This window comes from Mus musculus, chromosome 5 (assembly GCF_000001635.26).
Source record: "Mus musculus strain C57BL/6J chromosome 5, GRCm38.p6 C57BL/6J".
In the NCBI taxonomy this organism is placed as follows: domain Eukaryota; kingdom Metazoa; phylum Chordata; class Mammalia; order Rodentia; family Muridae; genus Mus; species Mus musculus.
Genome location: NC_000071.6, coordinates 91356378 through 91378539, shown reverse-complemented (window position 1 = coordinate 91378539; position 22162 = coordinate 91356378). Strand labels below are relative to the sequence as shown.

The window sequence follows — 22162 nt, the reverse complement described above, 5'->3', positions numbered from 1 at the left end:
TTCAACCATTCCAACCACAACACACTTCTCTTTAGAGATTATTATGTTGAGGGACCTAGAATTCTTAAAGAATCATCATGGTGAGGTGAAAGTATGGGTTGATGGCAGAGAGCTTGCCTAGTATGCATGAAACCCCTGTTTAATACCAACAACAAATTTCCCCATGGATTTATATCTATTTGCCATCTACCTCAATGAAAGTATGCTCACAAGTTAACCTCTGAGAAACAGCAGAGCAGTATGGCTGTAGAGAATGGACTAGATCCTTTGCTGGGGGGGCGGGGGCAGGGGGTTCGTTACTTATTCTCTCTACATTTTCATATTTATCTGGTAGCTGGGCTTCCATCCCTCTACTGTCTGCTTTTGTGATGATCCTCTACTTTGGCTACAGCCAAGTCTCCTCCCTGAAGATGTCTAAGTACAGGAAGTAGTACTGATTTGAAAATTCTGTCTTTACACTGAGCTGAACAAGACATGATGCTCCCTTGTTGGGAACTAAAAAGGGGGTTCAGGGGAAGAGGGGGAAGGAGAAGACCCACACCCCACCAGAATTTTTACCTATTCTCTGGTCTGTCAGGTGTGGGAGGGCTGCTATCTACCTTCCACTCATCCCTGGGTAGGCATTCAAGCCTCTGAACCACTCTTTAGGGTGTGGCCAAGGGGCAGCCCTACCTGGGAGCCCTGGAGCTACCTTGCTAAAGCCACCAGGGTTATAGGAGAGAAGGATGAGGGAAGAGGTTCCCAACACTGACGAGAGTGAGTGCAGCGGATCTTGACTGTAGCACAGGAAGGCCTTCTAAGAGGAGATTAGAAATGGCTCATTAGGAGAAAGCCTGTCCCATCCTCCAAGCACAGTGGGCCTTGATGAGCAGAGCCATTCTATGGTTTTAGAGCTTTATTATAGAACTGCAGGGGGAAAGAGAGAAGGTGGAAAGAGAGAGAGAGAGAGAGAGAGAGAGAGAGAGAGAGAGAGAGAGAGAGAGAGAGAGAGAGAGAGAGGCTAGAGAGAAAAAGAGAGTAAGAGGGAGAGAGGAGAGGAGAAGACAAAGATAGAGGAGAGGGTGTGAGAGTTAGGGGTAAGGAGTAAGAGAGTGAAAAGTAAGAGAGACAAGTAAGAGAGCAAGGTGGGGCTGAACAGCCCTTTTTATAATCTTTAATGTTGCTAGGTAACTAGGGAGAAGTTTATCCTGAAGGTCAGAAGCTTGGACCATTGCTTACATGACTTCTAGCCATGATTATTATCTTGTGGGGGCTGTGGGGGGTGGTAACTTAGGCAGGAGCCAGAGTTCCAGGAGTATAAGGGAACACCTACCGTGTAATGCAGGTGAATTATCACCCTTTGGGGTTCAGACCTCAGCTCAACTGGAGACCAGCCTGCAATTTTCCACACTCCCTGATCCTCTTTTTGGTTGGGAGAGGAGAGCATACAAGGGAAGCCACTGGCTTACTGCTTTCCACAGTGGGTCATGACACTAAAAGGACACTTTACATTAAGTAAAGTTTCAAGTTTATTTTCTGGTTCTGCAGGTCTTGCAATTCTCCACTGTGTGGTAGCAGATGGGAACACAACCAGAACACCAGAAACCAATGGCTCTCTTTGTGGAGCTCCTGGGGAAAACTGCACAGGTAATTTTTATGCTTCATACTTAGTCCTGGAAACTTGACTCCCTCCCCCAAATGCTTAATCCTTTTTAAATAGTATTCACTATACTAGGTGGTTCTGTGTGCGTATAATACTATACTAGGTTCTGTATTAAGTAACTTGAATGAAGTAATTTATTCATTACTTGTAAGAGTTTTCTAAGTGAGACAAAAAATTTAATAGTAATATACCATATTTTATGTATTTAAATAATACTATAAGAATGATTTGGTGTAGTGTTAAATAGATTACAAAACTCCCTTAAGGTTATCTCACCAAAGGTCAGACACCCTATAAACAGAAACTCAGTGATTTGAACTTCTATCTCCCTGATTTCTGTGCCTCCATGATTAGCCACCATAGACTAAGGGTCTTAGTTACTTTTCTGTCTGCTTTGACAAAATCCTGATAAAAGCAATGCTAGGTAGAAAGGATTTATTTTGGCTCAAAGTTTGAAGGTACATTAGAGGTTGGCTAAAGTTGTGGTCCCAGAAGCCCGAGGCAGCTGGTCATATCATATACACAGTCAGGAAGCACTGAAATCTGAACACTGGAGCCCCCTAGCTTACCCCTTTATGTGTACTCAGGCACAATAGCTGGACCAACACTGCCACACACATTCAGGATGGGCCTCTCCCCTTAGTTGAGTCTCTGTGAAAACATCCTCATAGACATGCCTAGGGGTGTGTTTCCTAGGTGATTCGGAGTTTTGTGGAATCAACAACTGCTGAGATTAACCATTTCACCTGGCATCACAGACGTGTGGTGCTCTACACTCTATTGTGTGATATGTTGTCTTGGATTCATGAATTCTTGACACATCCATCTTTTTCTTCTTGGTCTAATCCATACCCTAAAAAGGAGAAGAAGAAAATAATATTTCCATATTTTATCTTGGACATGCTTGATTTAATATTCTCAAAGGTATTAGGCTTGTGTAACAGGCCGTGCAGCAGACTGGGTCCTTGGAGCACCACTTGCTATTGTTGGCTGATCTAAGCTGCTTTTGGTCCGACTGAGATTAGGGGATCTAGGCCTCTACAAAGCTTACTTCTAATTTTAGGGGAAGGGGAACCGACAGACCACTTTAAACATTTGGGTTTAGTGGAGAAGGGCTTGGTGTATTCCCTGGGAGGTTCACTGAGCTGGAAGCATGGTCACAGATGTGAATACTCGTTGACTAGTCCCATGGGAACACTGTCACTGAGCCAGGAATATGATGAGCAAGTCTCCTTCATGTGAGTCACCAGTTCTGGCCCAGTCTTCCTATTTCATCCTTCAGAGCTGTGGGTGGGTTGTGGGAATACCATGGAATCCACTGGTATCTTAGATCATGCTTATAGGGGCCTGATTCTGTCACCCTTGTAAGGATAACAAGGTCAATTGTATATAGTTGAATGTTTTCCTTCAGTCTAGTTTTAAATATTATAAATGATGGCATTTTCCATATTATCCCTGGGAAATTATTTCATTATCTTATGATTGGCAATGTTCAATAACCTTCCTTGCCATGATCCTAATGATTTTTCTTCTAGTTTTAATGTAATAGTAAGTAAATTTGACAGTTCCACTTTTTGAACAAATTTTAAGGTGTATTATACAGTTGTTATTAAAAGCCTGAAGTTACATAATAGATACTTCAATTTATTCATTGTGTTTAATTAGCTTTGTGCCTATTGTCTAGCAACTTCTCATAGCCTTCTTCTCAGATGCTGGCCAACCATGATTCTATTGTTGGCTTCTGTAGATTTTGCTTATTTCAATAGCACAGAGAACTGGAATCATACAGGTCTAATCTGTGAATGCCCTGTTTAGGTTAGCATGCTGTTCTTCAGGTGAATTCAGATCGCCATATTCCAGGGTTTTCTTCCTTTACACGGATGGCTATTGCTTCATTATAAGTGATGCCTTTTCTTAATTCACTCAGCCATCAATAGATACTTGGGCTATGTCTACATTTGACTCTTGTGAAGAACGCTACAATGGACATGGAGTACAAATGTCTCTTTGACTTCCCAATTTTAGCTTGCTACGATTAATATCCAGAAATGGCATTATCTTATGGGATCATGTGACTGTTCATTTTAATTTTGTGTGAGGTACCTTCACTCTTTTCTATAGCAGCCTGGGAGAATACATCTCATCAACATGTTACAAGGTTCTGAGGTCACCACATAATTTCTCTCTCCTTCTGTTTTTGGTAAGAATAGTAAGAAAGGTAAAATCTCTGTGGCTTTGATTTGCATTTCTCTGGTGATCCATGATATTAAGCAGCTGTGTGTGAGTCTCTCTGTGTGTGTGTGTGTGTGTGTGTGTGTGTGTGTGTGTGTGTTTTGAGCATTTGTAAATCTTCTTTGGTAAAATACCTACTTAATTCCATAGTTCCATTTGGAGTATTAAGATGTTGGCTAGTTTCTTATATATCCTAGATCTCAATAACTTATTGTAATACAATTTGGAGACATTTTCTCCTGTCCCAGGAGAATGCCTTTGGCTCTGCTAATTCCTTGGCCGAGCAACAGTTCCGTTTAGCCCTATACTTTTCATGTCATAACCATCAAGAAGTTTTCCCTTATGATCTCTTCTACAAAATTTTAAAGTTTCAGGTCTTACCTGAATCCAAAACCCATTTTGAATATACTATTGTGAATAGTGTAAGGAAGGAACCAATTTTCATTCTTTTGCATAATGTTCATTTTCAAAATTAATTTATTATTTGAGATTATAATACAATTACATCATTTCCCCCTTCACTTTTCTCTTTCCAACCCTTCCCATGTATTCTCCTATCTCTTTCAAAGTTGTGGCTTTTCTTTGTTACACGTATATGTATAGAACACATACACACATACACACACATACATGTTACTAAATACTTAAGTACAACCTGCTCATACTGTACAAAGCTACTTGCCCAGATGTTTCAGGGCTGACCATTTGGTATTGGATAACCAATTCTTATGCTCTTCCCTGGGGAAGGCTAACTTATACCACATATGACTTCTTTTTTGTTGAGTGGGTCTTACGTCCAATTAGAGAGTTGTTGGTTATCACCAAAGTATGTGTGCCACTACTGCCACAAACTTCATTTATTGAAGAGCCTATCCTAGTCTTTTTTTATTTTTGTCTTCTTATTACTCTTGGTGCAGTTTAATTGATTATATACACCTGAATTGAATTGTGGATTGTTGATTTCCTTCTATGGATCTATGTATCTGTGTTTATATGACTGTATCCTATTTTATAGCTTTGTGCATGTTCTTTGACATTAGGAATGGCTTCCAACTTTCTTTTGTTGTTCAATATTATTTTGATTTTCGAACCTTTTTAATTTTCTACCAATTATCCAATTGTTTTTCATTGCTGCAAAAATACATCAGAATTTTGGTTTTTCTCCCTAAAGTGTTTTATTCCTTTTGATTCTGTGGTCACTGTACTTATTTCTCTAGTTTCATTTTGGGTTAGTCTGTTTTCAGAAATACAACAGACTTTTATGTATTGATTTTTTAATTCCAGAACTTTGTGGAACTCATAAATTGGTTTTAGTGTTGTTTTATGTTGGGTCTGTAGAGTTGGCTACATACAAGATCATGACATTTTAAAAGTGGAATATTTTTAACTTTTTTTCTAATTTGAGTGTCTTTCTTTTTCTATTCTAATTTCTTCATCTTCCATTTCCAATCCTGTGTTGACTAGAAGTAGTAAGACTGCATTCTTCCTCATTCTTGGTCTTAACAGGGAAGTTTAAAAAATTTCACCATTGAGTATAATGTTTTCAGATATGACCTATATTGAGGTAATTTACTTCCATTCATAGTTTGTTGACAGTTTATTATAAAAGAATAATGAATATTGACAGGCCTTTTTTTTTTTGCATGCATGAAGATCATTTGACTTCATCATTTTTTGTTCGACTAATGTGGTGCATTTTTCTGGCTTTGTCTGTGTGGCACCAATTGCAATACCCCCTTTTTAATTTCATTTCTACATTTTAGTTGATTTGTGTTTTCCCCTCTTTTGTCATTAACTCTTCCTAAATGTTTGTTCATTTTGTTTGCTCTTCCAGAGAAAATCATCTTTATCTCCCTCCATCCCCCCCTCCCTCCCTCCCTTCCCCCCCTCTCTTTCAGTAAAATTTCTGTTATTTGTTTGCTTCTTCCAAATTTTGGCTGGATTTGTTCATCATATTTTAAAAAATATGAAGTTAGCTCTCTATTTGATATCTCTCTCCTATTACAATGTAAGTCGTTATCACTATAAACTTTTAGTGCTGTTTCTGTTGCGTCTAGTATGTTTTGGTATGTTTTATTTGTTTCAAGATGTTTTCCAATTTCCCTTTTAATTTCATCTTTGACCCACTGTTGCTGCAGAAGCACATTGCTCAACTCTGTACTGGCAAACCTCCCCCCTTTCCTTCTATTTCTTTTCCTTCTTTTCCTTTCTATTCCTAACTTCATTTTTGTTTTGATCAGACAGGTATTTGAATGACTTCAGGCTTCTTAAATGTGTCAAGTAACTAATCCAACATGAAGAACATACTGTCTGCACTTGGGAGGAGCACGCATTCTGTTGTGGCTGTTCAGTTTATAATCTTTAAGCCCACTGTCACCTTAGTAATACTTTGTCTTCATGCATCTATGATAAATATGAAATATTGAAGCCTTCTAATATTACAGTGTAGCTATCAGTGTGACAGTTTTCTGGATGATCCTGTACTATCCTAGATTCCTCCCCCCCTTATATTTCTTAGCAATGACTTTTGAATGTACTAGGACTCAACAAGTTCCTGCCAGAGAAGGTTTGAGTCCGTTCCTGTCCTTCTTGGAACACATTGTCCTACTATGTTTGAACCGTTTTCATCTCATTTATCAGGGGTATAGATGCAAGTGGGCTGCTCCCAGCACTTACCAACTGCAGAGCTGTGTGGAGCACATAGAGGTTAGAGCCCATTCTTCATCAACAGCCTTCCTGAGCCCTGAACAATGAGCTCGCCATGAATCCCAGTCAGTTGCCCTGTGTTGTTGTCTGTCTGTGAGCAGCAAAGAGGTTTCATTATTTTCATAGGTGTCCTGCCTGCTGGATTTAGTATATGGAAAAAATTATTTCTCCATTCAGTTCTGCCAATATTTGTTTTATATTGATAGATTTTTATCATGTCAAGTGCATGCATATTTATAGTGAGGCACTGAAAACCTTATCAAATAATAACAGTGGTCTTTGATTCTTGCTGGTAGATCTAATATATGAATAACCACCACTGATACCCTTTGCTTAGCATTGCTATGGGTGCTCTGTGTCTCTTCACTTTCGGCACATGAGTTTCATTGACTCATAGACAATGTACACATGGTAAAGTTTTGTCATTCAGTTGCTTAGGATGGAAGAGTTCAGCTCACTTTCATCTTAAGTAATTACTGATAGGGAAAATTATACATTTTCTTATATTTTTATTTTTCTGCCTATGGTTCTTTTGTTCTTATTTTTCTCTCTTGCTGTATGTATTTATTCTTTGCTGATTACATTTCACTAGTATATGTTAATTCTCCCTCCCCATGAGTATTTTATCTGAAAGTGGCAGGGAGTTTAAATATAAAAATAATTTGATAATATAATAACAAATTAATAAAATAATAAAAGAAATAAAAGAATAATTATTTTAAGCTGGTAACAACTAAATTTCAACCACACACAAAATCTCTTATTTTACTTTACTACATCTATATGCATATAGAGTAAATCTAGCAAGAATAATATGTGTCAGATATCAAACCTAGGATATCTGTTGTGCTTTGCATTTATCAATTGATTTATTAGTAAAAATGTACCTTTATTATTTCTTCTTTCATATGAAGGCACTGAGGCACAGAAAAGCTAAGGGATTTGCTTAAGTTCACACAGTAAGCAGGGTAGCCTGACATACAGGTGACACCATCTCTAGGATGCATACTATTAATCACCGTAAAACCATATGGGAACACCAAAATGAGGATGATATGGGGGAACACCCTTATAGAAGCAGGGGGTGGGGGAGATGAGATAGGGGGTTTCTGGAGGGGAAACTGGGAAAGGGGATAACATTTCAAATGTAAATAATTGAAATATCCGATAAAAAAGAACAAACAAACAAACAAAGAAACCCAGACTGCCTGACAGCAAAGTACAGGGGAAGTTCACATAGCTCTTGAAGGAATAACTGATGTCAAGAACAGACTTTTAATGACTGGCTTTCACCATTGATAACTTGCTTAAACTTTCAGAACCCAAGTCTGGAGCCAGGAGCACAAAGAAATAGGTTAGATGATACTGGGGCGTATTTTCTGGGTCTAAATAATTCTCTTATTTTTTTCTTTTAATAGCCCCAGTATCTAAGAATCATGCCCTTGGTTTGTTGTTTTCTGATGAGTAAGGGGTACAATCATTCATACTCGTCACCATCTGGGACACAGGGCCTTCTTTATGATGCCAGCAATAAACAATGAACAACGGGCACACAGGGCAAGAGACAGTGGGATTGGCTCATAGAGCAACTAGGTTTAATTAGTCGGTATTTTTCTTTCTTTACTAGACTATAGCAGGTCTGCTCTCAGTGTAGACCTTAATTTTGTAATGACCAGCCTGGCTGATTTGATCAAAATATGGTCTAACCTGGCTTTAACACCATCCCATAATCCCCAGCTCTCTCCAGTCTCAATCATAGGTTCCAATTGCTCAGAAAGGGGCACCTTTCCCTTCCCCTTTTCTATAGGAAATGACATTTAGCTGTAAAGACACATGGAGGATTCCCTAAATTCCAACCTTTTCATTGCTTCAAGGGCACTGTGAATTTTCCATGCATTCAGTTCAAGGAGACAGTTGGTAAGAAAAGAAGGAAAGTTAACTTTAAAGATATAACATTATCTTTAGATTTGGGCACAAGGAGATTGTAAAATGAGGAAACCCCTACTGGGAAGAGGCCCAGAAGCTCAGAAGTAGATTATTAAAGCCTTCCACAAGCTTCATAGGTTAGAAGGAACCTTAGCCCCGAGTCCTGTGGGGACTTGGTATGCCCTCTTCTGGGCATGCAGGTTAAATATGCATGTGGAAGACAAATTCATAGTTATTTGTCTTCTTCCTACTCTCTCTCTCTTTATCCCATAAGACTGCTATTCCAACATTTAGCATCCTCCTATAGTTAGTTCTATTACATAGGTAACTGAGGGGCTAGAAATAATGTACATGTATAATCACCACAGTAAGTATTACAGAAAGGATGGCAGGGCTGATGGGATGGCTCGGTTGGTAACTGCACTTGCTGCCCAAGCCTGAGGACCCGAGTTTGATTCCGAGAACATATGTGGTAGTAGGAGATAATCAACTGTTTCAAGTAGTCACTTGACGTCCATATTCATGCATTCAGTCACCCACCCTATGTCATGAATGCACAGGTGTATATACACATGTAAGTTAATTAGATAATTAATATAACAAAATGTTTAGATGTCATGATAATTATAGTGTGTTACTCTTGTAGTTAGTTACCTGCTGAAGAGAGACACTGGTAGCACACCACTCACATAATTATTAAATACGCTCTATTGGAATGGAAACAAACGTTACAAAACATCTGCTATGTAATAATTATGTACTAATAGTCTAAATGTGTCAGACCCAGGAAAATTCCATATCAGGACTAAATTATCTAGTTGTCTTCTGAATCTTACTGTGATGGCTTAGCCCACGGGACCCTGTCATATCTACTCTAACGAGGCATCTTACCCAATGAGAGCAAGCATTTCTCATTGAATGGTCCATATGAACCAAGTGAGATATCTTTGTCTCTGATCCCAAGTGCAAACTCTTTAAACCAAAACCTTGCATACACTCATCTCTATCACAACTTTAACTGTTTCTGACTCAATTGATCACTGAACCTCGAGAAGCCAGTGTCCCACAAGAGTCTGAGATACAGTGTCCATAGCAGCCCTCCAAGTCTGAGGTTACGCGTGTGCCCTGGCCATCTGATAGTGTAATTGCTCTGTGAAATTCTGAAACACCACGTTACCTTCCAGGGAACACTTGAATTGGATAAAGTGCACTGAACCAGGTTAAGGTGAGGGGGAGAAGACCGATTATACTCACTCTCCTCTAAAACCACGGACTCTACCTTGTTCCGTTTTGAGGAGTGTGCCATTCAAGAGAGAAACACAAGAGTTGGGACTGAGGGCAGTTTGTCATGGGAGTGGGAATGTTGTCCTTTAACTCCTTCTTGACAAATATTTGTGCACCTGAATGAGATCTCCCCTGGCCTCTCTCACCCAGATCTCTTGATAGTCAGAATATGGCTTCCCCGTTCTTTTTTCAGGCAATGTGACCAAGGCAGATGCTGAGAGAGAACCAACTGTCCCTCTAGATGCCATTTGCAGGGAGGATGACAACAGACTTTCTCATTTCAAAGATAGCGCGACAGGTTTTTGTCCGTTTGCTATTAAATATCAGGCTGTGTGATTTATTTCTGTTTCAGCTCTGAAAGTTCCATAGCGATTTCACCAGACATTTGCTGCCTGGTCGCTTGGAAAGGGTTTTAAATCCAATGATGCCGGGAATTCTAAAAAGCGCGCTTCTCCAGCGAGGCCAGCTGAGCGAGCAATGCAGGGCCCGGCACCTGCTTGCCTGGCATGGATTTGTGCTGCTCTCATGGGCAGAGACTGCTGAAATGACTGCAGCCAGCAGCTGCTGGCTAATTTGTCTTTTGGAATGATATTATATATGGTGCTTATTGAAAGTCTGGGTGTACATAAAGGAACCCAGCAATGAGAGGAATTAGTGGCGTTTTGGACACACCGCCTTGTGGCCTAGATTTAAAGGCAAGAGTGCTTTGCAAATCAAGAAAGGCCTCGTGGAGCATTAAGAGGCCTTGCTACATCTCGAAGTTATCTCCTTCCTTTCCATTTCCAGGCCCACATCGTACTTGTCTACATGCCCCAATGTTCCTTAATGTTTTCCTAGTGCCCAGCATCTCTGTATTCTAGTGTGGTCAACACTGCCTTGCTGATGGTAGAAAGAATGCTTCCCTGTGCAGCACTTTATGTACCACGTAACTTCCTTGGTACAAGCCACCATTTAGTCTCTCTTGCTCCACAGGTCACTACAATCTGCTGAGACTCATGTCTCTAACTCCATCCCTTGCATCTTTTTCTGCTCCTGACAAGACCCTCCCACTTCATTACATCCGTCTCCCTATGCTCACTCACGTTCACACTTTTAAAAAAAAGCATTTTCACGCCTTTGTTTATACCTCTGAACAACCATTTAAGGTGGACCTTATCCCCTTCACTTTATAGATGAGGAAAACAGGGTTTGAGTAACTTAATTAGCTATGTGGACTCAGTTAGTGAAGGTTACAGTTCAAACGTACACACTGGTCCTTGCACCTGGTTCAGGGTCCTTTCCATTTTTTCCCCCAGTGCCCTGCAATTGTTTTTATGGTTACTATAGATGTTTTCCTGGCTGTTTCTTAATTTTGATCTGTGCTACTGTGCCACTGGGAAAAGACAGCGGGTGCTTTGTTCACGGATGTTTCAGAACCTGCCCTTAAAGGGTTAGAAAACACGGCTCAGCGGGTGGGAGCTGACTTATCAAGTGGTTTGGCAGAATGCACAGGTTTTCGCTTTGACACGTCGTACAGTTATTTCTAGGAGAATTATAGTCTTTTCTGATGAGTCCCACTAACCGGCATGCACAAGAGCAGAATATCTGGCATGCACAAGCATTCAGCCCGGGACTCAAGTGATTCAACAATGAAAACCAGGTCAGCCAGCAAACTCAGCAGTGATCTGGCATCCGCTAAAATTTTAGAGTAGCTCTCGGAGCCTGTGAGCTCTGCACCAATGCATTCATCCAACTGTGACTCAAACCTGTCCTAGAGATTAGCAGTAGCAATACAGTGTAATGGCTTACTTGATATTCATATTGCACCAGGTACCGTAAGTAATTTAGAGGTGACTTAACGTATAGAGAGGGCCGGGCAGTGGTGGTGTTCACCTTTAATCCCGGCACTTGGGAGGCAGAGGCAGGCAGATTTCTGAGTTTGAGGCCAGTGTGGCCTACAGAGTGAGTTCCAAGACAGCCAGGAATATACAGAGAAACCCTGTCTCAAACCCCCTCCCCCAAAGTATAGAGACAATGTATATACATTATGGATATACATTATACCACATTCTATAAGAAGCTCAGATTTCGTTGGGTGTAGGGAATCCCTTAAGGGCCTGGAAGCCATCTCTCATGTATCCCGAGATATCTGCATCACATCTTGGCATCAAGAAAATCTTTGTATTGGTTATCTAAGTCTTCCAGACTCTTCTGTCTGCCCCACAGAGTTGCTATGTATTATGTTAATATAAAGAAGTTCAGTGGGTATTGGTGTTAACTGAGTCACGACTTAATATCGTTGGCACGTGAGAAATGGGCCTCTGCAGCTACTGCTATGTGTCTGTCTGCTTCTTCTTCTCTCCCCGGGTCTCAGTCCTGCAAAGTTTTGGTTATGCGATCTGTGAGCATGGACGTTTGGCTCTGGGTGGGAGCTGGCTTGTGGCTCTTTTCTCAACATTAGGCATATGTTAGATGGGAATCAATGAATAAAACGGGGAGTTAGTATTTTAATACTGTTTTCTCCTTCTCTAGGTACCACCCCTAGACAGAAAGTGAAAACCCACTTCTCTCGGTGCCCCAAGCAGTACAAGCATTACTGCATCCATGGGAGATGCCGCTTCGTGGTGGACGAGCAAACTCCCTCCTGCATGTAAGTGGAAGGCCCAGTGCCCATGAACGAAGGGGTGCAGCATACTCCCAGGCTGGGGTTTGACAGCATTGGAAAGTCTGAGCTAACCCTACCATCTGTCCGGACACAGTTCCGTCGGGTCCTGCCTTCAGCCACTTTTTTTTTTAGGGCCCGGCTCAGCATCTACTTGTGGAGAAACTGACGCAGACTTTCCTCCTGAAATCTGAGTATGAGAAACCAGGTCCAGTTCTGCCCTGCTGGTGTCCCCAACTCCCTTGTGCAAGAAAAGGCGATTCTAATCGTGTTAGGATGCTCGATAGTTCCAATCATCTCCTGGGTGTTTCAAATGAAAACAGATTCTTTGGCATGTGTGAGCGGGTTCCGTAGTTAACGTAAATACGAAGGGATGTCTGCCAAATTAGATGCTGTTTTTTGTTCGCAGGTGTCAGTAAAGTGTGAGGAAGTCAGACCTAGTTCTAAGTAGAAATCATCAAGGCCCATTTAGCCCACTCGGGAGTAAGTGGGGAGAGGACCTGACTTTTCAAGTCTTAGATCAAGAGTCCAAGTTCCACTTCTTTGTGTATTATTAATATTCATTTTCTCCTAATGGGATGCCCCTTTAAAGAGAATTCTAGGATTTTACTTCACAGAGGGATCAAGTGATTCTTTAAGCATATTTTTAACCTCAAGTTCACAGAATATGTATAGTCTTCTGCCCAGCTTCCCTAAAATGAAATTCCCCGTAAGTACCTCACAAGCATATAAAAAAATCTCACAATTTTGCCTGAACATTATACACAGGCTTCCTCAAAATTTAATTGCATTCAATTCTAAAAAGAAATATGCACAGATAATACTTAGAAGTGGCATAAGAACTGCTTGTGTAAAAAAAAGTGTGTGTGTGTGTGCACATGTGTGTATTTGTGTAAGAGTAGACCTGAATTTAAAATTTTTCATTTAGTTTTCTACTGACTTAGAGACATATGCTGAATTTTTAAAAGATGAATGCCCTTTGACCCAGTACATTTTTTGTCTAACTGGTTCCGATGTCTGCAGATTTATTGTTCTTTAACTATGTCATCCTCTGAGATGAAAAGCAGATTATGCAATCTCACTGCCTAAGATCAATTCTCAGCTTTCCTCATTCAACATGCAGGTAATACCTGCTTCCTTAGCCTCCAAAATTCCTCTCATCCTGGATTAACTTTCTTGGCCCATTTTTCACTGTGTTTGCAGATGCCCTGTAGAATCCTGTGTCCCTTCTCAGGGTTTGGTATACAAATCCCTCTGTTACCCTAGAGAGCTTTTTCCTACTGGTGATGCAAGATGGCTCAAGCTCCAGCTGTCCCTTCCTCTTGCTTTCCACGTGGGAGACTCACAGAGCAAACAATCATCCTGTGAAAATAGTCACCCGTTGGTGTGCGATTGGTTCATTGACCGGTGAAATGACGGGCGAGGGGCTCTAGACATGTTCAAGTTTGCCTTCTAGCACGATGTCATCAGGTTACAACCTACAGGAAGTTCTGCTCACTGAGACATTTCGTTAAAGCTACTGAACCCAGAGTTCATAGTTCTAGACAAAAATTCCTAAAGTGCGGTGCGTAATGGCTGGCCATTTATGGGCAAAACAGTTGTTTAAAAGAGTCAGATGTAGCAGGCTTGTTAAAGAAATCATTACTCTAATTAAAAGAGGGCATGCATATTTGTAAGACTTAATTATATTCTTTATAGATGCTTAATAACCTTCCCTGCCACATTCAATTAAAGGTGATCCTTTTCAATCCTGGTTTTAAGAGCATTTTTGATATTTTAACTTCTAAAATTTTCAGCCTGTGGGTTTTTTTTTAAATTAAATATTTACTTGTTTTATGTGTCTGTGCACCTGAGTATATCTGTGTGCACCACATGTACACAGAAGCCCATGGAGGCCAGAGGAAGGCACTCCATCATTTGGAACTGGAATTACAAATGGATGTGAGCTTCCATGTGGGTGCTGGGAATTGAACCTGGTTCCTCTGAAAGAGCAGCCAGTGCTCCTAACCACTGAGCCACTGCTCCTGCTCCTTCGCCTGTGTTTTGACCTTAGAATGAAGGCATCCAGTGGTCTTGAATGAAGCAGTTCTCCCCTTCCTGCCCTGAGATCCTCTTCTGCATCCTTATGTGACCCGGTGTGCTTCTCTATCCTTTGCCTAGCAGTTCACATTTTCATTGAGATTGCTTCTGTTGAGATTGATGCTGTTGGCTTCTGAAGCATTTTGTCAGCTACAGTGTTGGCAGCTGGGATCTTCTTACTGAAGCAGTACTGGCTTTGTGGGAATTAACTGCCTTGGCTCTTGTGGAGCACCGGCTACAGAACAGCTTGCCGATAAATCTTGAGGTTTATAAATAAATGAGGTTGCACAGAAATCTTTTCAAGGTGCAGGGTCTGCTCTTTTTGATGTTTAAATAACTGTGCACATGGCCAGTATCTCATTGTGTTTGGGTGTATCTGTAGAGAATAAGGGTAAATAAATATTAATGCGAAGATGCCGGTGTTGCAAGAAATAAATTTGATTCAAATGTGCTCAATTTTTTATGCGTCTTTTAAGGTTCTATAACAACTCATGAATTTTATGCAGCATCCATGTATCACTGAGCCATTAGATCAGGGAGCCTTGGATGGATAATTCCCAGCTTGCTCAAAAGCTTCCCTAACAAGAACCACAGGCTAAGGGAGTCTGCTGAGCTAAAGTATATCTTGAGATTATATTGATAGAGATGTGAGAGACTGAGGGAAGCCATAGTCCCAGTGCAAACCCTGACTCATTCTGGTTGCTTTTCTTTAATAGAGGCCATGGACTCAAATGAGACTGTCTAGAGGGGAGTGGAGTCCAGGCAGCGGTGAACAGGACTGTGAAGTGCAGATGTATGAACAATCGAAGCTTGCTTGCTGACATGTAGTCTCCCCTGTCATAGAGTTAAAACCCAGGATGTGTGTGTGTGTGTGTGTGTGTGTGTGTAGATTCTATAAAAATGACATTTATAGAACTTCATGATTTTGGACTTAGAGTCATGGCATTTTATATACATTACCATATTTGATTATATGAAATCATGTAATTTTGGTGTGTGTGTGTGTGTGTGTGTGTGTGTGTGTGTGTGTGTGTGTGTGTTTGTAACCCTGGCTCTCCTAGAGCTAGCTGTGTAGATCAGGCTGGCTTTGAACTCACAGAGGTCTGTCTCTCTCTGCCTCCTCAGGGCTGGCATCTAAGTAAAGTGCGAGCCACCACAGCTGGCTATATGAGATCATGTTGTTTTAAGGTAGATCATTGATGCAGTGAAGTGTCTGTCTTACTCGACAATGACATGAGTGTTTGTGAAACTTTGTCTTCCTCATCATGAGGCTTTTATGAATTGAAAATGACATGGAGGGAATTTTAACATCCCCTTCCGCACAGTCTGAAAGATTAAAACTGTAAAATATTTTAATAGGTGGCCATGATGGTCTGTCCCCTCCAGACAAGTTAATAACATTCTAGTGATGGTGAGTTTCAGTGAAGCCAAGTACAGTTGCTCCTGAAGAAAGCAGAGGAGATTGGACTTTTTTTTTCCTTTTTAAAAAGAAACCATGTTCTTTATGAAGGAATGAAAACAGTGCTAATTACTTCCAAAGAGAACTGGAGACTCATACAAGCCTTTTTTCCTGTGCAGCTGTGAGAAAGGCTACTTTGGGGCTCGGTGTGAGCGAGTGGACCTGTTTTACCTCCAGCAGGACCGGGGGCAGATCCTGGTGGTCTGCTTGATAGTGGTCATGGTGGTGTTCATCATTTTAGTCATCGGCGTCTGCACCTGCTGTCAGTAAGTGCGTTTACACTGACTTTTAAGTAAACCTGAGAAATTTTATCTTGCTTTTCTCCTCTTCCCATTTCTTCTCTTCTTCCTCTTCTTTTTCCTACTCTCTCTTCATTTTTGCTTTGCTCTAAGTAAACCAACTTTCTGAGGCTTGTGTTTGTTGACATAAAATTTTTATAAGTGGTGAAAAACATAGTAGATAATTTTTTATCAATCTACAGGAAATAAGTATTATAAGTTAAAATAAAATTCGTAGATATCCTTAGGCTAAACGTTTCAATCATTTAGCCCTGAAGGCAGGTGTAGTTTATGTTTGTTAGTAAGTTGAATAGAATTATCATTTTCCAAAGCTGTTTCATTGCATAGTGACATTGAAGAACAAAAAGAAGCCAAAACCGTTTTGTGACCATATTAAAATAATTAATTTTATGTTTTAATTTTTATGAGTTTTCATCATGTATTTGTAATTCAGAGACACTTTTCTTTTTTTCTTTGAGGGACAGTGGGTTAGGACAATTATTAATAGGTGAGCATTTTCTTTAGAAACCTATCATTAAGTTTAATATTTTGTTGCTTTGAGGGAGGAACACCCATCCCTTCCTAAACATGGCGTCCTCCCCTGGGCTCTAGACTGTACTGAAAGGGGATGTTGTTTGATTCCTTTGTAGTGTTCTTAGAATAAAACACAGAAAAACAAGCAAACAAAAAACCCCCCAAAACCAAAACAAGACAAAAACCAATTTTGACCAGCTCCACAATTAGATATTTTTGAGATTTTGAACAAATTCCCTACTCTCTCTGAGCTTGGATTGTATTTTCTGTAAAACACACACGTTGAACTTAATAATTTATAGGAATCCTAGCTATCAGATTGAAAAATAGCTTTGAGTTTTTATACTTTATGGTAGAAAGAACTATTTTTAATTTTACACTTAGGTCTGCGGATATGTTGAACACATCTGGGAAATGACCTTTTTATATTAATCTTGAACCACATGTTCAGAAAACTAGAGTGCAGCTCAGAATATTAAATGATTTTTTTCTTTAACGTGCCTAGAAGTTTAGTAATATTTCCAGGGGTTACAGTCACTCTTCCAGTTTCTTATGTCTGACTCCAGCCCTGCTTCTCCTTAACACCAAGAAGTGTTCATTGCTCTGCACTGTGAAATAACTTTGCATGGCAAGTTTTCTTCTGTCCACTAATCTCTATCAACAATCAGGAGCCAGATTCTTCGTATGTATATAAATATATGTCACCAGCACTGTGTCCCTATGGCAGCTAGCACATGAACTTACAAAAAGGAACGTGTCAAAAGAGAATCCAGGGGACTTAAGACAAAAGGAGCTTATATATCTTGAACAGCATAGAATTAAGGCCCTGGGCTCTCTTATTGAATATTTGCATACTGACAGGAACTCACATACTCAGACTAATTTCTAACATGTTATTTTTGAAGTCCTCTTCGGAAACATCGTAAAAAAAAGAAGGAAGAGAAAATGGAGACTTTGGATAAAGATAAAACTCCCATAAGTGAAGATATTCAAGAGACCAATATTGCTTAACGGTAAGTGTGGTGAACGTAGTAGAAGGGAAAACAAGAGACTGTAAGTCCTGACTTGGGGCTTCACCATGTCTAATAATTATTGACTGGAATTGGGTTGTGCATCCAAACATCTAAAGACAAATTCATTTTCTTTATGACAGAACCTAAAAGTTTTGCCCTAACTGTATCATGACATAATAAGACAGAAAAATAGAAACAGGGGTTTTTTTGTTTGTTTGTTTGAACAGGCTAAAATAATTCTAATTTTATGTTTAAAGGACATTCCACTCTTTCCATATCTCAAGTGTATTGTTACAGAAATAGGCATTTTAATGCTACATTATTGTCATGGCTACTTTGTATATTTTTTTCTTCCACCCTTTTGAGTAAATGAAGTATTTTAATTTAAACATTAAATCAAGAGAGGAAATACAATAGCAATAGCAATGGGATGATGATGGTAGTGATGTTGGTGTTGGTGATGGTTATGATGATGACAATGGTGATGGTGGAGAATGAACCATATATAAAACACACTTCCCAACTCTTGAAGTGTTCGCGAGTCAATATCCCAGCAAGAGTCACAGACCCTTTCAGCTAATTCAAGGCAGAGATTCTGATGAGAGAACACTACTAGATCAGTCTCCCAGGAGTCGAGAAGGGCCACGGTGCCACTTGACTTCGGCAGCAGCCAAAAGCCATCAAATACCATGCAACTGGAGGGGCCGTGAGGAGGAGGAGCTGGTACCTTGCTAGGCGGAAGCAGGCACTGTGACAGAGAGAGCCACTGCTGAAATCTAAGCAATGAAAAAAAAAGTGCTCCAAAGAGCTCCTGCTTCGATCCTCAGCACAAGCTTGGCACTAGGTAGCTGCATCCCGCAAACAAGTCAGAGTGGAGCAGTGTCCCAGCCATGGAATCAGTAGTAGGGGCCCCTCGGGAAAATCTGCAAGGAGTGCACAGAGCACAGCCTGCAAAACCAAGTGGGCTGATTTGGATTATAGCGACATGAAATCCAACTAAGACGATTTAAAAAATAAAGGAGCATGTAGATTCATTCGGTTGGTGCTGTCTCAGTGCTGCGAACTGAGACTTGTGTTTAAAGAAATATAATTTCTGCTAACTCTTCACTGCACTGGCTGAATTCCTGGCCAGTTCCTCTAGGTTAGAGAATTGGGAGCAATCAGGCCTGGTGTTTCCTTGTTCAGTCTCAGCAGGAGAAAGCAGTCGCTTTCCACAACTCTCCGGGCTCAATGACTCTCTGCTTTTCACAAGCATCTTGGTAGCCAAAAGTGGCTCCTAACACTTGCTGAGAAATTACAATGTTCTTGTCACTTATTACAAAGACTATCCTAATCACTTGAAGCACAAAAGCCAACTCTAGATTAGCTAGTGTTGCTTTCTTCTAAAGTTGCTGTCCCTGTGTTCTTCATTCTCACAGGTTATAAAGTTATCACAAGCTGGTGGCAAGCTACAAAAGACCTGACTCATTCCCAGATGGACAGGACATGTCTCAGGAAAACAGCTAGCAGAAATGAATGTTTAAATATTGTATTTACTTTTTTTATTTGTAACTGTGTGTTGCTTGTTATTGTTTTTAATAACGATATATTTTTTTTGTTACAGCCTAGTAGTTGAGAAAAAATAACCTGGTTAGGTGATGACAAAAATAAGGGACATTTGAATATAAACTTTGTTGCCAGGATTATTAAATAAATAAAAGAAAAGTGGAAAAGAAGTTAGATTTTTAAGAACTAATTCACCACCACGCAATGGTAGTACATGCCTTTAATCCCAGGACTTGGGAGGCAGAGGCAGGCAAATCTCTGTGAGTTCAAGGCCAGCCTGGTCTACAAAGAAAGTTCCAAAATAGCCAAGACTACAACAGAGGAACACTGTCTCAAAAAACCTAACCAACCAACCAACCAAACAAGCAAGCAAAACCCTGTCAATAATAGGGCTTCCCGGGTTTATACACTTATCATATGCTAAGAGCTTGAAATGTATTATTTTATTTTATCATTTCAGTGGTCTGTGAGATTGCATATTTTTGTCCTCATTCCTATATATGCAAAAGTTAAATGATTTCACTTAACTTTTTAGAGATAGAAGAATTGAGAGAGCCAGAACTGATATGGACCCAGAGTCAAAGCTGATGTGCTTATCTTTTTTGTGAATTTGAGTTCCAACATCTAACTCAATAGCGTAATCCAAGATTTCCAACTGAACCACACTTTGCTATGATTCTGAGATGGTAGGGCGATTTTCCATGTTGACACAGAATACAGAGTCCTGGTTAGAACTGATGTCAGCATCATGATTCCTTCAGGATTGACTTCATGGATATTATTAGTTTGCTTTCTCATAAAGTCTCAATGACATGAGAAAATTCTTAGATCACCAAAACAAACAGCAAAAGTGAAAGGTGGGTTTTCGTTCGCCCTTGCATGGGTATTGATCCTCAGTAAAGTATAAACAGCACAGGAAGAGACTGTTAGTATTGGTGGTAACCATATGCAACTATAGCCTCAAAGTCCAATGCATGTATATTTGCTCTCAGGTGAACTTTAATGCCAGAGAAAACATCCTGAATTGACCCATTTTCCCACTCTTGTGGTCCTTTGACTACATACTGTATTTAGTAGAAACTATATTAAACATAAAGAATTAAAATTTTCATTTGGTCAGTATTCTATAGAACGTGGAAATGTCCACATTGCTTAGGTAGGTCACTTACAGCAGCCAATGGGAAGATGTCTTCAGACAATGTTGCTTTGCTGCCTGTTTGGATCCTTGTACATTTTACTTTACAAGAGAGATTCCATAGATTCAAACAAATGCCTGAACTCCCTATGTTCTTCTAGCACAGTGTTTATAAGTAGGCTGGAGCTTCAATAATGAAGATCTCCTGCCAATTCCACTAAGTCTAAGAACTGACAACTCTCAAAATGCTTTTTCTTCCTTGTGACTTAATGTTCATTCTTGAAAAACGGCTGCCCATACTTGATTCAGATTCGTGTCTTATTTAGTCTTCTTGGGCTCATGTGCGAGTATTCTCTCCAGTCTTTTTTTTTTTTTTAACACTAAACAGGTTTGAATAACATGGCCACTAGAACATTAAAAATACCACCAGTACTGTTAAGTGTCTCTGCTTCCTGGTCCCTGGTTGACTGACCAAAGCAGTCAATATTGGGAAACTCCTCATTTTTTTATCTGAAATGTTTGTGGTGTCTCTTGAAATTCTGTTATTATGAAAGAATTTCAAGAACTCTCATGTTTTTATTCAAAGTGTATTTTGTAATTGCTTTGTATATACTATGTTGTTTATATAGACTGTTAAGGTTATAATGAAATCAAATAAATTTATTTTTAAACAAAGCAGACATATTTTTTCTTGGGAATTTTCTACTGGTACTATGAATTATTAGTGGAAATAAATGTAAATGTAAATGCTCTTAAAAGTTTATAGAAAGCATTCATTGAAGCATTAAAGATATTCTACTTGGCTCATGTGTTTTCTTTTATAATGAGGCATTTGGAAGCATGGTAACACCCACGTGACTGTCTGCTCAGCAGTTTGACCCTTTCTTTGAACTCTACCTCCAGCTGTATTTGGTTGGCCCATTGAAGTACTTCCTGGGGAATTAGAGTCTTGGAACCATTTTTCCTTGGTTTGAGGAGTATAAAAGTGTCTGGTTAAACGTTATTGACATCAGTTTATATCTATATAGTGCTTTCAGAAGCCACATTGTTTAAGGTACTTTTAAGAGAGTGTAATATATATATATATATATATATATATATATATATATATATATATATATATATATATATATATATTGTGTGTGTGTTTGTAATGATTCTGAAGCCAGCTAATAGAAAATATAGTATATTCATAATTTTTAGTGTCAGGCAATAGAAACAATGAAGTATTAAAGTTTTAGGCAAACACATAAGCCCACTTCTGTATATGTGTTATGTATATATTGCATATTACATATGGGTACATAGAAGTGTGCAGAATGTGTATGGCTTTTGTTCAAGGCTTTGTCTGTGGTTATATGGCTTTAAAATAAATCTGTCAATTCATTTCAAGAGATTTAATTTTTAAAAGTAGCCCAATAGAGATTGGTGAAGAAATCTAACCAGTGGTCAGGGAGGCATGAGGCTACATGGAAGAAAAGACATAAAAAGTTTTTTAATCCACATGCACACACACATGCATATGCCTGTGAACACAAATGAACACATACACACACACAAATGAATGAGCATGCATGTACACACACAAACCCCGACACTAACATGCTTTGTTTAAAGTTGTAGCAGCTGGAGTATTTAAGTGGGCCCAAGTGAAAGGAGATACTTATAAAGTAGTTTAACATGTCAAA

General features: G+C 39.6%; 1 protein-coding gene across 1 annotated transcript in view; it reads left to right on the top strand.

Moving 5' to 3' along the window:
• The window catches only part of Btc (betacellulin, epidermal growth factor family member), a 45734-nt gene extending 24455 nt beyond the window's left edge, over positions 1-21279 (top strand). The window contains exons 2-6 of the mRNA NM_007568.5: positions 1528-1626; positions 12302-12419; positions 16089-16235; positions 17687-17794; positions 19213-21279. Coding sequence (NP_031594.1) covers positions 1528-1626; positions 12302-12419; positions 16089-16235; positions 17687-17792 — 470 coding nt within the window. The 3' untranslated portion in view covers positions 17793-17794; positions 19213-21279. The remainder of the gene's footprint in view (positions 1-1527; positions 1627-12301; positions 12420-16088; positions 16236-17686; positions 17795-19212) is intronic.
• Positions 21280-22162: the final 883 nt, after the last annotated feature.